Genomic DNA, 15,739 nt, shown 5'->3' on the forward strand with positions numbered 1-15,739 from the left:
ACGTCAGAGCTCTGTGGGAGTGCTGCCCAGCTGGCTTCCTTTACTGCTGCCCACTGCCAGAGCTGTGGGCTTCAAAGGGAATAACCACTGTGTGCCAGAGCTGCTCGGATAACTACCAGTGTTCCAGTAGCTGGGTTTGTACAGCCCTTACTGAAACCATTAAGCACATACAGGAATGGTTTCAATAAACCTCACAATTATTTTTTATTTTTTTTGTAAATTATGTCAGTGTGTTAAATTACACGAATGCATCTGCGTTTGAAATTGAGAGTTGTTCATGCAGCTCAGACTCCTGGCTCCTGATCAGACTATACTTCATTTAGGGCGGTTCAGAAGGATTTTTTAACCCTTATATATCTACAGTAAGTAGATCGTTCAAATAATGCTTAGTTTCCAGCAGGAGCCGCTGTGAGGCTGAATGGGCCTTTTTTATTCCAAATCGGGCAGGATTTACATCCCTCTGTACCGACAACCAGTTTCAGCCCAAAGGAACCCTTTTTTTACAAATTTAAAAGTGTAAAAAACCAAACCTTCAAAAAACATTTTCTTACTTGTTTTATTAACCCAACCGGTAGCAATTCCTGTATCGTGTTGCTGTAAAATGTTTTTTTTTTTTTTTTCTTTCCAGTCAGTGTTTCAGAGAGACTTTTGCTTTTCCAAACTTTAGCCAGTTTGGAAAGCAGAGCTTCTTGACAAAGGCATTAGCCGAAAAAGTCTGTCAGCTTGCCCCCTTGGACAGGAAGTCAGAGTGTTAATTTCACCGCCCCCCCCCCCCCCCCCACTGTAACTATGGCAACTGTGCATTAGTAATTGGAAAATCTCTGTGCAACATCTACTAAGGTGACAGGAATTACAAATGCACAACGGCAGTCATGTAACATCATGATAGAACGCATATATTACAATACCAATAACATTCAATAACATTCAATATCATGAATATATCCCTTTAGGTCAAGGCTAGGTCGACTACGATAGTTGACAACCACTGAAGCACAAGACAACAGTTTGGAATAATTTATTTTAAAAATGAATTAGCAACGAACGGAAAAAAAAAATCCTGCAGCGAGAATATATAGCCTTTTAGTGTAAAAATAAACAATAAATAAATAAATACATCTTTGAAAAACTGTGCCGCTGGAACCGAAACAAAATCTGGTTTCATGCTTTTTTTTTTTCCAGCGAGCCGACAGCCAGCCCTGAGGGGGTAGAGTTGGAACAACAGTTACAACGAGCCTATTTGTAATGCGGGTGGCATAAAAAGAATTAGTAGAGATGAGAGACCTTATATAATGACCGGATGAAGAATACACTGACGCTTGATCTTTGAGATGCTGTTTGGGAATTTGGGAAATCTGGGGTAGAAACTAGAAGCTTGGATTGGAATATCTCAATACTGCTTGAAAATGTATTCAGTGCCACAAATGCCCATGTTCGTACTTGTTCATAACAAAGGAATGTATCAAAAAGATATTGCATAAAAGGAAACTGATGCATAAATAAAGCCTGCAATAATTAACACAAAGCCTAATGTACCGAAGTGTTTCTTTCCTTTCCTTAACCACTTCAGCTCCAGGGCGTACGCATGCACTTGCAGCACCATGCCATTAATAGGTTAATAGGTTCACAGTCTATTTAATACATGACCTCCTTCTTTCTCTCCCTTTTATATCTGTCATGGGATACCTAAAAATAAACTCACATTTTAAAAAGGTTAGCGGCTCTCCCTAAACACAGGGGAGAAAAAAAAAAAACCCTCCTTAAAATACAGCAGTTACTGTAAAGGATGCAAGCTCAAAATTCAATTATTAGCCTGCGACAATGAAAGGAAGCAAAAAATAAACTCTCCAAAGATGCAATTCTTTCTGGATGTCATGATAAGTTAAACTGCAATTCGAGTGAGCACTGAGCTTAATTACACAAATACTTTCTAACTCAAGTAACAAATGGGAACCAAATGATAAACGTAATTACATCATGGTTCACTCTGCCATACTGCCATAATCACGAATAATTAAAAAACACACAAACTGGGTAGTGTAGAATTCTGTATGCCTTCCTCAGCTGCCAGTAAAAAACTGTGTGAAGGATTGGTGTAAGTAAATGGTCGTGGGGACTCTGCAAGGAGTAAACCTTGAAAAAAAGGGACTTAAATATATTTTGTTGGATTCAATTTCCACTTGTGTCTGGAAGTATTTTTTCGCTATCGACAAAATTCAGGCTAACTTCCAATGTAATTGGCCCATAGTGGAAATATAGGCCTAAGTCACGTCAAGGTCTCTTTTGTACATTTGTACAGATGTAAATTCCCCAATAACAATAAGAAGCGGTGGGGATGGGGGGGGGGGGTCAATATTTGAATCCAGATCTAAAACCCTACTACTGAAGACTACTGCCGTCTCACATCAAGTGGAACAAGACCTGAATGCAAGGCGTGCAACCAGAGAGGTCTTGAACATGGTGTCGTGTTTTAACATGAAAGCTTACCGGACCAATTGAAAACTGCACACTTGATACCAATATAGCACATTGCAAGCGCACAGCAGGTCCTTACATTGTTCACTACAGCCCCTTTAGTACAGCTAGGCCAGCAGATTGCAGAGTAATTAACACCCTCTCTTACTGCGTACAAAAGGAGCTGATTTTATGGGCCATTGAAAGTGAGCAAACTGCCAGGCCGAATGCCCCTCCTGACTGCAGTGAACAAGAGAAAGAAGCGTGTGATTTAACCCTCGTGGAAAGGGAGCCCCACACCACACTGCCACTGAAGAGGCTAATAAAGGAGGGACTCTAGATGTCAGGGCTGATCCACAACCTTTAAGAAAATGATATCACACTCTACAGCTAGGGCCAAAAGTTTATATCATATATATATATATATGAACATAATTTTGATGTTTTATTAAACATCATGTAATCAAAGAAACTACAAAATGATTGTGCAAAAGTCTACCGGAAGCAGCATCGCCAGCCATGCAGATTGAGAACTGTTAAACACACTGGTATTTCTGAGATGCTATTTTCTGGCCTGTAGTGTCTTCTGCATACTGTAGCTGCTGAAGACTGCTGCCTCATGTGTAATCCTAACCAGCTGCTATTTCATTTCAAAAGCCACCTATCAGAACTTTAAAAAAAAAACTCTTTGTGTCCTAAAGGCTGACTACGTTTCACCGGCCTGGTCTGTTTTCTCTGGTTCATCATTCAATTAGGATGCACTACAAAACAAGGGTCACAAGGGTCTTTAGCAGAAATATCCCCTATCTTTGATGCAGCTCGTGTGTTTCTTCGTTAGACATTCTAAAGAAGTCGTGCAGCTCTAGTGTGTGTTCATTCGTTTACAGGAAGCAAACTAAACCTGGCTGCCGGGTTCCTAAATGCAGTGTAACAGGAAGTGCGTCCAATAAGGCAAACGTTTGCTGCATTAAGTGATACAAAATTATGTATATTTACACTATTCTTTCAGAAATGGGAATTGTCAAGGGGGAACTACACAGAAATTGTGAAGTCTACAACTGTAAAAACAAAAATACAGCCTAAAATTAGGAACCAAATATGCAATCTACTAATTAAGTAGCAAGATCTATGGAATCCAGGAAGTGACAAAACACTGTCACCTGATGGTGGCTGAAGCAGGTTAATGTTGCTTATTAATGTTCTAGCCACGCCCCTCCTTATGTGAGATGAGTTCCATTTATTTTTTCAGTCCTTTCTAACAGCAGTTTGTTTTTGAATAATAATGAAGTGTAGAAGGCATGTGACAATGCGTTACCGTGGCAATGCAACGACCAACCGGTGTGTACTACTTCACCCCACTGCGACAACAGAAATGCCAGAGCATGCAACTACATTTCAGTGCGTTTTGCAACAGTTTACTATCTAGCTTTCATTTTGGGTCCCCGTTTTGAAATGCCCTTTTCCCAAACTTTCTGACCTGTCCGTACAGTATCGGTGTGTACAGTGCATTATACAGGTTCAAACTGCTTAACGTTATAACCCCAAGGAAGCAGTGCGGTCCAGTGGTTAAAGTCCAGGGCTTGTAACCAGAAGGTCACTGGTTCAGATCCCACCTCTGCCACTGACTGACTGACTGAGACCCTGAGCAAGTCACTTAACCTCCTTGTGCTCCATCCTGCGGATGAGATGTTAAATCAACGTCCTATTGAAAGTGACTCTGCATATAATGCACAGTTCCCAGCCTACCTCCGTAAAGCACTTTGTGATGGTGACCATGAAAGCCCACCATCACACACACAGAAAGAGTATGTGGGGCTTCAGAGTTCAAAGCTTACAGATAAGATCAAAGCCAGGTGGAGTTACATTGGGAGAAAAGGCGTTATAACTCAAAACTGGAGCCACAGAACCCAGAACTTCTTAGAAATTGAATAAATGCAATGGTAGTAACATACTGTGAATTCATGAGAATTTGCAGCCTTTATTTTAAAGTGGTAGCGATTTACAGTAGCATGCAGCCTTTAGTGCACATTACTGTAAATACTGTGGGCTTCTCATGTTTACTCAGACTGTGTGTCTCATGCTTACTCTGGACAAGGGCAATCTGAAAGAAATAAACAGCATAACATTTCAACCACTCATTTTCCAAGGCAACCCTGTTACCATGGAACAAACCAGCCATGCTCTAAGCTATAAGACACAGGCAATGCAATCATGCATACAAGCACGCGACCATTAAAACCATTTGCCGCTCTGTCGGGGAGTGTTATCATATTAAGACCACTCTGCTTTTGTTTCAGATCCATTGCGTTGCCCTCACTGCTGGTAATTCTTTGAGCTGCTAAAATCTCAGTTGGCACAGATTGTCCATTGTCACATGGGAAGTCAAAATGCGGATATGAGGAATGAACAAACTTCGAAGAAAAATGTTTGCATCATGCCTTCTGTAATGCAAACTGCAGCTGCCCTAATTCAGCACTTCTGAAACACAATTTACTGTTAAAGCTGGTCTAGGTTTTGTACAGTCGTACACTCCTAACTACTTTGAATCTACAGCTCTGGCCAAGAGTTTTGCATCACCCCTATAGTCAGGCATCAGAGGTATAATTGTCAGTATCGGTAATGGTCAGCACATTACAGGTCACAGCTAAACAGGGTCCTTATCCAAGCATGTCAATCAACAAAAGGGGGCGGGGTCAGAGCTGTGACTCACCTTGATTGGCCCCGTGCTGAAGCGGATCTTACGACTGGGAGGGGGCTCGTCTTCCTCAGGCGGGAGACCTGGCATCTCAGAGCAGCTCGACTCTGGCTCGTAGGGCTCCTCTTCCTCCTCATCATCATCCAGCTGACTGCCCCCCGAGTCTTCCCCAATCCCGCTGTAGGCGCTGATATCCACCAGGTCCCCCTCGGAGTAATCCTCCCTGCGGGATTCATCCCCCCTCCCATTGAAATCCCCCTCCCCTCCCTGCGGGGAGTCCCCTAGGCCCCCCTCCTCCTCCCCCCTTTGCCCCAGAATCTCTGGGGCTGCAGAGTTGGGTTCTGCAGAGTTGGGTTCTGCAGGTGGGGATTCTCCTACATTCTCCAAAGAGACATGCACCTCAGCCTGTACTTGCCTGCTGCCACCTTCTGGGGCGCTATTGGGCCCAACACTGGCTTCTCCTCCAGTGTCTGTGTCCCCTGAGGGCTCTGCACCAGGTCCCTGATCCTCGGGTTCATTTTCCCTGCTCTCCTCCCCCTGCACTGGTTTAATCTTGACCTGCTCTTCTGATCTGGTTCCCACTCTGCTTCCAGTCCCTGTGTTCTGGGGGGTTTCGTTCTTGTCAGCAGCTGGCTTGCCCCTGCTACCAGGGGTCCCGACACATTCCCTTCCGCTGTCGCCCGCTCCCTGCAACAGGGCTGCCCTCCTCACTGCCACAGGGGGGAAAGACTCGCGACTTCTTGGTTATGATTTTGGAGTTGAGCATGGCCACCTTTCCCGCTGGCGGGCTGGCTCCCCTGGGCAGGGGTGAGGTGCAAGGCCGATGCAGGCTGTTGCGGAGATCGGCCTTCTCAAACACGGCGCTCAGTTGACTTACAGTAGGGGAGACGGCTTCCCCTGCGCCCCCCGCGTCTAAACTGTCCAGTGACTCCGTGCTGCCGTTGAAACGCACAACCACGTCCAGCTTCCCATCCTGAAAGCTCGCTGCCCGCTCTTTTTTTAATAAAATGCGGTTGGTGGCCGCTTGTTTTTCTTGCAAGGTCCGCTGCTCGAAATACTTACGCGTCTCCTGGAGCCGGGAGAACCCCGACGACTGACGTTGTTGCGCTGCTGTCTTGTTGGGGTCAAAACGGTTAACACGCTCTGAAACGGTTGCCCCGAGCTTCAGCAGAGCGCTGTGGTCCACATTTTCATTTAAGCTGCTGGCCCTTGGCAGGGAAAGCCGGACCGACCTATCGTTCGCATTCGACAGGTCCCCCCCCTTCACCTGGCCCGGCCATCTGCAGAAACATATTTTTGATCCGGTGGACATTGGAGCCATATCCCCTGCCACGGGATGAGATTTTGGGCTTGCACCCCTGAGCTTCGTCCCCATTTGCAGTGTTGCTAAGGCCATCTTTACCCTGCTTGAGTGCCTGTATCCCGGCCTCGTACTCGTTTCTGTGCGGAGAAGGGCTCCTCAAAGTGGAATTAGATGCAGTGCTTGTTGCGGAAGGGGATTCGGTCTTCATCATGATTAATCAAGCGTCTACAAGCCTGGGCAGTAACGGCATAGCTCCCCCTTCTGCAGCACAGCGTACACGGGGAGAACCGCCACCAGCAACAGCAGCAGACATGATCAGGTGACAGGATGAGAGAGAGAGAGAGAGAGAGAGAGAGAGAGAGAGAGAGAGAGAGAGAGAGAGAGAGAGAGAGAGAGAGAGAGAGAGAGAGAAATAAATAAATAAATAAATCACGTTTATGTCTATATGATTTCAGCTCTATGGGTATATATTTTGGCGCATCTTGCATCTGTTCCAGTTTTGAGAAACGGCATAAAAAAAAGCCGTATATACATACACATGCCGTATATACTAAATGAGAGCAGCGACGATTCCAGTATTTTGCTTGCGGTTCATCTCTCTTTTTTTTCATTACATCATTTAGATCTATTGACTTTTGTCTCCTGCTAGTTATTGCAGATTTCTGGTCCTCCCGCAACAGTAAAGCCTGACTGCAACAAGAAGGGTCCCGCTGGGTCTTAGAACTCGCCCCTTCCTTGTTACAAAGAGATGGCCAACGATTGTCCTATCTTTATTCAAACAATCCCGGATTCTCTCTATAATCTAAGTGACAGATATGTTCAAATCCGAATTGAAAGGATGAATTATATGTCAGCCGCATGTACTAAATATAGGAAAAACTGCTTGTTTTGAGTATAAACGCATAGGCTACCTATACAAGTACCGCTCTAAAAAATATTATAAAATGGTGACAGAAAAGGGCATGTTTGTATGTAGTTTATATAGTGTTGACCAAGTATTCGGGCTAGGCGTTTGTAAAATGGTTGTCTGTCGTATGATTTCGGCCTTTTTTTTTTTTTTTTTTTGATGCACAGATGATAATTTGTTTTATTTGCTGCATGTAATCATGACGTAATGAATACACGTTACTATCATTATGCATGATAAATACATGTTTTATCAGCATGCATCTGGCTGTATTTACTTGATCAAAATCGAAACGTGCAGCTTACACATAGTTAGCTGTATGCAAGGGCGCAATAGAAATGTAAATAGGAACCCTTAAATGTCCTTAAATGTAGCCCGTTATGAAAGCATTCTATTTCCGCTATTTCATTTTGTATTCATTTCAAAAGACCATATTTTGGCACCGTGTGTCCCAAAATCAATTTTTTCTGTTTTTTAAAAAAATAAACCCGTTCTCTTTTTCATAAAAAAAAAATAGACGAAAAGTTTGCACGATGACAATTAATTCCATTAAAAAGCTACAATACCGGATATTAATATTTACTACCCCGATAATATTTTACACGTAGTTTGCTAAACATTATACTATATAAAACACATCGTTACGCAAAACCATAGGCGCTTTGTTGTTTCAGAAAGGAAAATAAACAACGAGCAGATAACACATGTTTCCAAATACAGTCGAAAATGTATCATCGTGATTATGAATCATACTGGAAACACGTTCTCCCCCCCCCCCCCCCCCTAAAAAATAAATAAATAAATAAATAAATAAATAAATAAATAAATCAATCATTAAATCTCCACGCACATCTATAGAAATAAAGGATTCGACATTATAGGTGCAATAAGATTATCAAGATGCATGGTTTATTTTGTAAAATGTCCCAATCAAAATTCTGGCTCTCGAAACCATTTTCAAAGCATATGAACGGGTTTAGGACCTTGGAGAATCCACCGGGCAAGGCTTCGCTGCTAGTTGCTTCCTGCATCTTTGAATTTCCATAATAACTGTCAATCTCGACGTTAGAAACAAAGAAAAAAATAAACGGAAAATGAGCACCGCCGCAAATACCTTGTTCCCAATGGACAGCAGCAGGTTCTTGTAATTTTAAGGTTCGGCTGGTGGTCGCTCCATTGTGTGCATCCTGTGTCTTTGCTGTTTGATTCCACAGTGAGAGCGCTCTCGCTCTCTCTCTCTCTCTCTCTCTCTCTCTCTCTCTCTCTCTCTCTCTCTCTCTCTCTCTCTCTCTCTCTCTCTCTCTCTCTCTCTCTCTCTCTCTCTCTCTCTCTCTCTCTCTCTCTCTCTCTCTCTCTCCACACACAGCGAGTCACTGGCTGGGCCGGGATTTCTTTTAATGAAAGGCGCTATACAAAATAAAGTATTATTATTATTATTATTATTATTATTATTATTATTATTATTATTAAGCCCCTTTCTTTAACCACCGGATCACCAAGCCTTCTATCCTTTGTTTAGATAGATAGATAGATAGATAGATAGATAGATAGATAGATAGATAGATAGATAGATAGATTATTTAAGCAAAAACAGCAACAGAGAAGCATTCAGAATACACATAATTAGACAGGTATATATTTAATATTAGGGAAGTATTGATGATTACAATACTTTCATGCATGAGAGAAAGTATTGCAAAGTTACTATGGTGAACTTTTATACATCTTACTGAAACACAGACTTCTTTGTAAGAGGGAAGCTATTGAATGTCAGAGCCTCCCTCTACTCGTCACAGAGTAAAAGAATCGTGTAAGGTCTTCTTCCTTTTGAGTAATGCAGTGCTTTCTACGGAGGAGAGAAAGTTACTTTACTGAAGTACTCGGGTTAGCGTGCCATCTGGTGTCCAGTTGTTGTATTGCACTGCAGATAAACCATATTACTGTACTATGTATGAATTCGGCCATGTTATTTGTGTTACATCCATGGTCTGTGGATTTTTGTTTTTTTAAATGAGCCATTATGGATTATTATTATTATTATTATTATTATTATTATTATTATTATTATTATTATTATTATTATTATTAATTCAATAAAAACCAAAACCATATTCGCAGAGGTGTTTTTAATATTCTTAGCTATAAAATAAATATAACCGCTGTATATAACACATTTGAAGTATATTTCATATGACAAATAAATACATTAATGCACAAATAAATAAAGAATGCTTTGTTTGAATAAAAAGATGCGACCGCTTTGCTCTGCAGTCCTTCTTAGAAATGCATTTGTCATCAAGCAGCGGAAACTGTCGGAAACGGCTCCGGCAACCGATCGACACCTTCTCAGCGTGCATCTTCTGCCGCTGGCGAAAACCAGTAACCCCTGGATAACCTCGTCACTGGAGGTCCTTGTATGTGCGTGTGCGTGTGCATGTGCGTGTGCGTGTGCGTACATGCTAGTGCGTTCCTATCCCCAATGCCATACATTATTTACAGATTTCCGCCAAATTATACTAATTTCTTATAAAAATGTGTGGAATCGTTTCCCGATTGTTCAATTGCAATATAAAGCAAGGTGGTGTTATCCCTGTGATATATTGGTGTTGCTTTGAACTGAAATATCTTACAAAGAGAATCAGTTTGGGTTCAAATGAAAAGAGAATAGAATTATATAAATGAAAAACATATCCTTAGCCTGCTCGCAGGTTTTTTATGCATTTCGACACGTGTCACTATGGAATCTGTAACCCCACAGCTAGCAGCATCTCAGATTAGCCACGCGCTGGCAGATCAGTAAAGGTCTAAACACAGAGAGAAGGGCATGCTTTATCAACTGCAGATCAAGTGAAGCGATGCTGGGTAACACGTTACATTGCCTCTAATGACTGTATTTCCATTGTAGTTACTTAGTAAATGCATGTGTACTTACACATCATTACAATGTTATTATGCATAGTTACAATGTACTTTGTGTAAATCATTTTGCACAATATATCCCTATCGTTTTTGTGATATGATTGTGTCCTTACATATATCATGTAAAATGATTTACACAGTAAGTACCTGTGCACAGTAGCATTGTAATTATGTGTAAGTCCACATGTATTTACTAAGTAACGACTGTGTAAATACACAATAATCAGGGACATATTGTAAAGTGTTAGCTATCAGCGCTGTGAACCCCAAGTGATGCAAGCTTTTAATGCATTCCACGAGGCAGGAAGGCTGGCATATGGACAGATAGGTGAGAATTGACGTAACTCCAAAACACCTCATTAACACCCTGTGCTGTATTCATGAAGCATTAACGTGCCAGGAAATGCATACAAATGTACTACCACGCTCACGACTCCAGAACAAGGGCCTTTATTTAATACAAGCTTGCTGTCTTGTTTTGGATAAGGTGCTCTCTAGATGTGGAAATGTAACATATGCATAGAAATGACATCCAAGCATATTTCCTGCGCTGAGGAAGCACTCAGAATGGATCCAATCAGGAATCAAATAAATCAATGAGGTCAACTGAGGGAGCCAACAAAGCCAAGATGCTTACTGAGGATTGGAATATAAAAATTACACCTGCCGGCCACCAGGTGTCACTGTTGTCCCATGTAAAGATCATTCTTTCTAAAGTAGCACAGGAGAATCTAATTTTGACTACCCATCCTGGCACACATATGGATGACAACTGATCAGCAATGCTTTTTGTACTGCTGTCCGGTATGTGGTCCAGTGCTTTAAGCACTGGTCACTTTCTCTCTGCCAATGGGTCTGCATGTCTTTCACACAAGTCACTAGCTATCTTATAAACTTACTCTCTGCGTTTTTAAACGTGGTCATTGTGTAAACAAATGACCATATATCTAATATACCAGGAGGCTGTCCGGTGGTTAAAGAAAAGGACTTGTAACCAGGAGGTCCCCGGTTCAATCCCACCTCAGCCACTGACTCGTTGTGTGACCCTGAGCAAGTCTCTTAACCTCCTTGTGCTCCGTCTTTCGGGTGAGACATAATTGTAAGTGACTCTGCAGCTGATGCATAGTTCACACACCCTAGTCTCTGTAAGTCGCCTTGGATAAAGGCGTCTGCTAAATAAACAAATAATAATAATACCACTCAATGAAGCAGAGTGAGGTGGCTAAATACCTAAACGAATGTGAATTTTAATTACAAAAAAAAAAAAAAAACATTAAGAAAATTGCATATACATTGAGGGATAGTGCTTAGCTGGCAACTTTTAGTTGTTAATTATGAAGTAGTTTGAAGTTAGAGAAGGTCATGAGGCCTACCCAGGAACTCTGTGTTGCCATGGCAACACAGGCCCATTGGGAAACGCCTACATAGTTGGACCTTCAATAAAAGGCTGTCAGGGAATGGTCCTGGTGGGATTGCTGTTTGCACACTGTCTACTTTCTACAAACATTGAGCTACTCGAACCCACTGCCTTAGACACTGCAGCCTAGCACTTTCTTAAACCACTGAGCTACTATTATGGATTCCAGGTAGACTTTTTAGCGATACCATCTTGTAGTTTCTTTGATGACATGCTGTTATAAACAAGATCTAAATTATGTTCATATATATATTATTTATTTATTAACTGTGTCTCAATCCTACAAACCTTGGTGATGCAAAACATTTGGCTGGTTTACATCAAGGTGGGCTCGGACAGGCTCTTCTCCCAGTGTCTGCTACAAGCCTTGAAGCCCATGAACCAACAATGCTGCAGCCAGCATCTCAGACCCATCCTCCCCTGTAACAAGAGGTTCAGTCCCCATCGACTGGTGCAACATCACCCAGGTGACCCAAACAGCTTGACCACAGAGGTCAGAGAATTGGATTTTGTTCTTAGTGCAATCCCTGTAGAATCAAATGATCAGAACAAAAATAACAGGCAGATAATGTTTGTACAAGCTAACAGTCTGCTGTGCATTACTTATTTATTTTACCATACAGTTATGTTTACTGTTACCAACCAAGTCCCTGCAATGACATTCTACGAGATCTGCTATCTTGCCCATCACGGCTGAAACGGCCTTGTATCTTTCATGTATTACTGGTCGACAGGTCAGGAACTACTGAAGTGTAGTTTATGTACTTGCAGAGTAGATAAAGGTTATTTTCAACTGATAGCAGTATAGAAATTAGTTGATGTTTCAAAGCTACCACAAGATGGAGCCAAAGCATGGAATGCTTTCCAGTTTAGTACATCATATATCTAGATTCCAAGTCTAGCATCCCTAGTGGCAAGTATTATTTATTGCAGATAACTGCTATTTTCTCAATACTTATAAATACATATCCGTTTTGCGATAATCGCTCTGGATTGGTTCTGAATTCCTTTTTCCAATATTGAGATCATTTTTATTATAACCTGCACTGCCTTTCTCCAGCGTGACCTGACCCAGGCCACGCCCCTTGCCACGCCCCTTGGAGCTAGCACTGATCCTTGTCCTCGTTGCCTCCATCACGTGCTGCCTTCAGGAGGGAGTGTATATGCATTTACTCATAAATGCATACCGGGACAAGCAACTGCAATTAGAATCACGAAGAAAAAATTACCAGCAATTGCAACACAACGGATTGGAACAAATAATGCACACTGATACTGAGAAGAGGACACCCATATACATTGTAAATGCATGTTGTGTTTAGACTTGATTGTATCAGTCTATACCAGGGGTCTCCAACCCTAGTCCTGTAGAGCCCCTATCCAGCAGGTTTTATAGGTGTCTTTACATCATCAGTGGCTAAAGATCTGGAACGCCTGTTAATCTTGACTAATTAAGCCAATAATTAGAGATTGGTTGAAACGAAATGCAGCTGATCAAATCAAGGCAAAGAATGCAATGTTTTTACTCTGACAGGTAAACATCTTTTCAGGAAGAAGAGCTCTACATCTCTGCAACGATTACAGCCACTGGAAGAAAATCATCAGAAACAGAACACAAACTTTCTCACAATACACTTCTGATCATATTCGTGCCCCGAACGATGATTTTGTGGAGTAGATCATACTGGTCTTCTGAGGGTTAAGTTTAAAGCACCACACTTCTTTCACTTGTGATCAGCAGTTATAGACTCTGCTTAGTTTCCTACATGTCTACACTTGAAGAATAAACACATTTGTTTGTTTAATCCTAAACATATTAGTCATTTTGTATCTGCAGCCCCATAATGAAAACCAATCAGAAAGACAGCTGTTACTTTTCATGTGAATTCATTTACTTGTATACTCCCTATAACACATGTTTAAACTATATAAACCTATTAACAGCCCTCAGACCAAACCTCCACATTTCCCACTTGACTTACCTGAGTTTTAGTTGTTTGTCAACGCAATAAAGTAATATAGGAATAATATGAACTGTGACAATAGTACTGTTGTTCTGTGTTTTCTAATGTAATGCAATCTGGTAGACACAAGGCTTTCATGGATGTTCCAAATCCACCTTCAATTAATGACAGCAATTCAATTACAGTCACAGACATCGAACACGTGCGTTCTCTGCTCGAACATCAAACTCCACGTACGACTGCTGAGAAAGGGTGCAAATCTCACTGGGTCAGTTCCAAAGAACTAAAAGTGGGTATAATCCCGTGGTTGGTACAAAGGGAGGTACTAAACTAGTACACAAGTTAATACCAATTGCAACGAACTAAGCAGCTCCAGCTAGTCCCCAGCAGCCTATTCAAATGTGTCTCAATTGCAACGAATCCAAAGTGACTGCTGCTGCCCTCTAGAGGATACTAAACACATTACTAAACTAGTCCAGCGATTTCTGTAGACTAACGACTTGTGGTATCGCACTAACTGGAACAAACAGTGAAAATCCCAAAATGTTTGGCAACTTTTATGAAACTGAACTATTCATAACCAAAAATTCAATAAAATTTTTTAAAATCTTCTGGGATGGGGGGGGGGACACACGTGTCAAAATGTTTGCAACAAAACCAGTTTCCTCCTTTTCCAACTTAACGTATACCTATTTTATTATTATTATTATTATTATTATTATTATTATTATTATTATTATTATTATTATTATTATAATAATAATAATAATAATAATAATAATAATAATAAATGATTCCAGTACGACTTTCCAGTGTCTCTTCCACAGGGAAAGCAGCATTAAATCTGCTTACAAGAATATTCTGTGCAGTTGCGCGCTGCAGAATTGCTGTGGAATCCTTTCGACCATCCTCCACAGTTTCAATACAATCTTTTATACACTCTATGAAATAAAGTTTTTGCTCCATTGTATAAATTTGCACACGACTACTGACCATGGTTGCCTTCGTGTGGATGTACTGAGAAATGAAGCTTTTATAGGCTCTATCTGAAATATGTAATTGGCATTTCTGATTCGATTTACACCTTGTAAATTACAGCATTACACTTCAGCCATCAACACCTGACAGAAGGATATCTACATCATCATATGGAAAGAAGCGCAAATGGATGGAGACACCTACGGATCACATTAGTTTACTGTAAAGCTACGTCTTAGTTGGTGCTTATCTTAGCGAGAGCCGAGTTCAAGCATGAAGTTTTAACATCTACTCTCGTGTAATGGAAATCAATCAGCAATACACCTTTGGTCCTATAAACCAATGCTATTGTATTTGTGTGTGAATTAAATAATGACGACTAATACAAGTTTTGTTTATTATCCTCTAACGCAGCTTCATTGATTTTGGTGGAGTTTTAAGAAAATTAAATTGTACATGTGAATGTTTATGCAATTCATCAGATACATTTCCGCACATAATTTGTTTAAGTTTTTTAAAAAAATAAAAAAGGTAAATTAAAGATAATAAGGTTTCTTAAAAAAAAAAAGGATTTCTATCTTGTAACGAATAATAACTGATATATATAATTTGAGCTCTATTTTCATGAAAGTCATATGATATGTAGATAAACTAACAATTGTACAAACCTGGTCAAATGTATATTTTGTGAATTAATAATAATAATAATAATAATAATAATAATAATAATAATAATAATAATACATATTAAAGCTAGGACAATACAATTCATTCATTTTACTTACCTGTCATTATGTATTTAAGTAATCTCCGTTGTAACAAAAGTTAGTGTTACTGTTTTTAAGAAAAGTGTAATAGTGCAGACAATTATATAAAAAGATAAAATAAAACAGAAATAATTTCATGCACAGTTGTTAAGTAACCTAAAGTAAACATAAATAAATAAATAAATAAATAAATAAATAAATAAATGCGCGGGTACAGAATAAAACCTTTGAATCCAGCAATGTATCTTTAATAATACAAAGCAAACTGAAAACTTGCAAGTAAAATCGTCGCTCCACACAATGAACCCTTTGATAACAGGAAAAAGAACACATTT

General features: G+C 40.5%; 1 protein-coding gene across 1 annotated transcript in view; it reads right to left on the bottom strand.

Moving 5' to 3' along the window:
- The window catches only part of LOC117434462 (neurabin-2-like), a 36,640-nt gene extending 29,832 nt beyond the window's left edge, over positions 1 to 6,808 (bottom strand). Inside the window, 3 exon segments of the mRNA XM_034919184.2 lie at positions 5,165 to 5,893; positions 5,895 to 6,387; positions 6,389 to 6,808. Of these exon segments, the coding sequence (XP_034775075.2) occupies positions 5,165 to 5,893; positions 5,895 to 6,387; positions 6,389 to 6,663 (1,497 nt within the window). The 5' untranslated portion in view covers positions 6,664 to 6,808.
- Positions 6,809 to 15,739: the final 8,931 nt, after the last annotated feature.

This window comes from Acipenser ruthenus, chromosome 28 (assembly GCF_902713425.1).
Source record: "Acipenser ruthenus chromosome 28, fAciRut3.2 maternal haplotype, whole genome shotgun sequence".
Classification (NCBI taxonomy): domain Eukaryota; kingdom Metazoa; phylum Chordata; class Actinopteri; order Acipenseriformes; family Acipenseridae; genus Acipenser; species Acipenser ruthenus.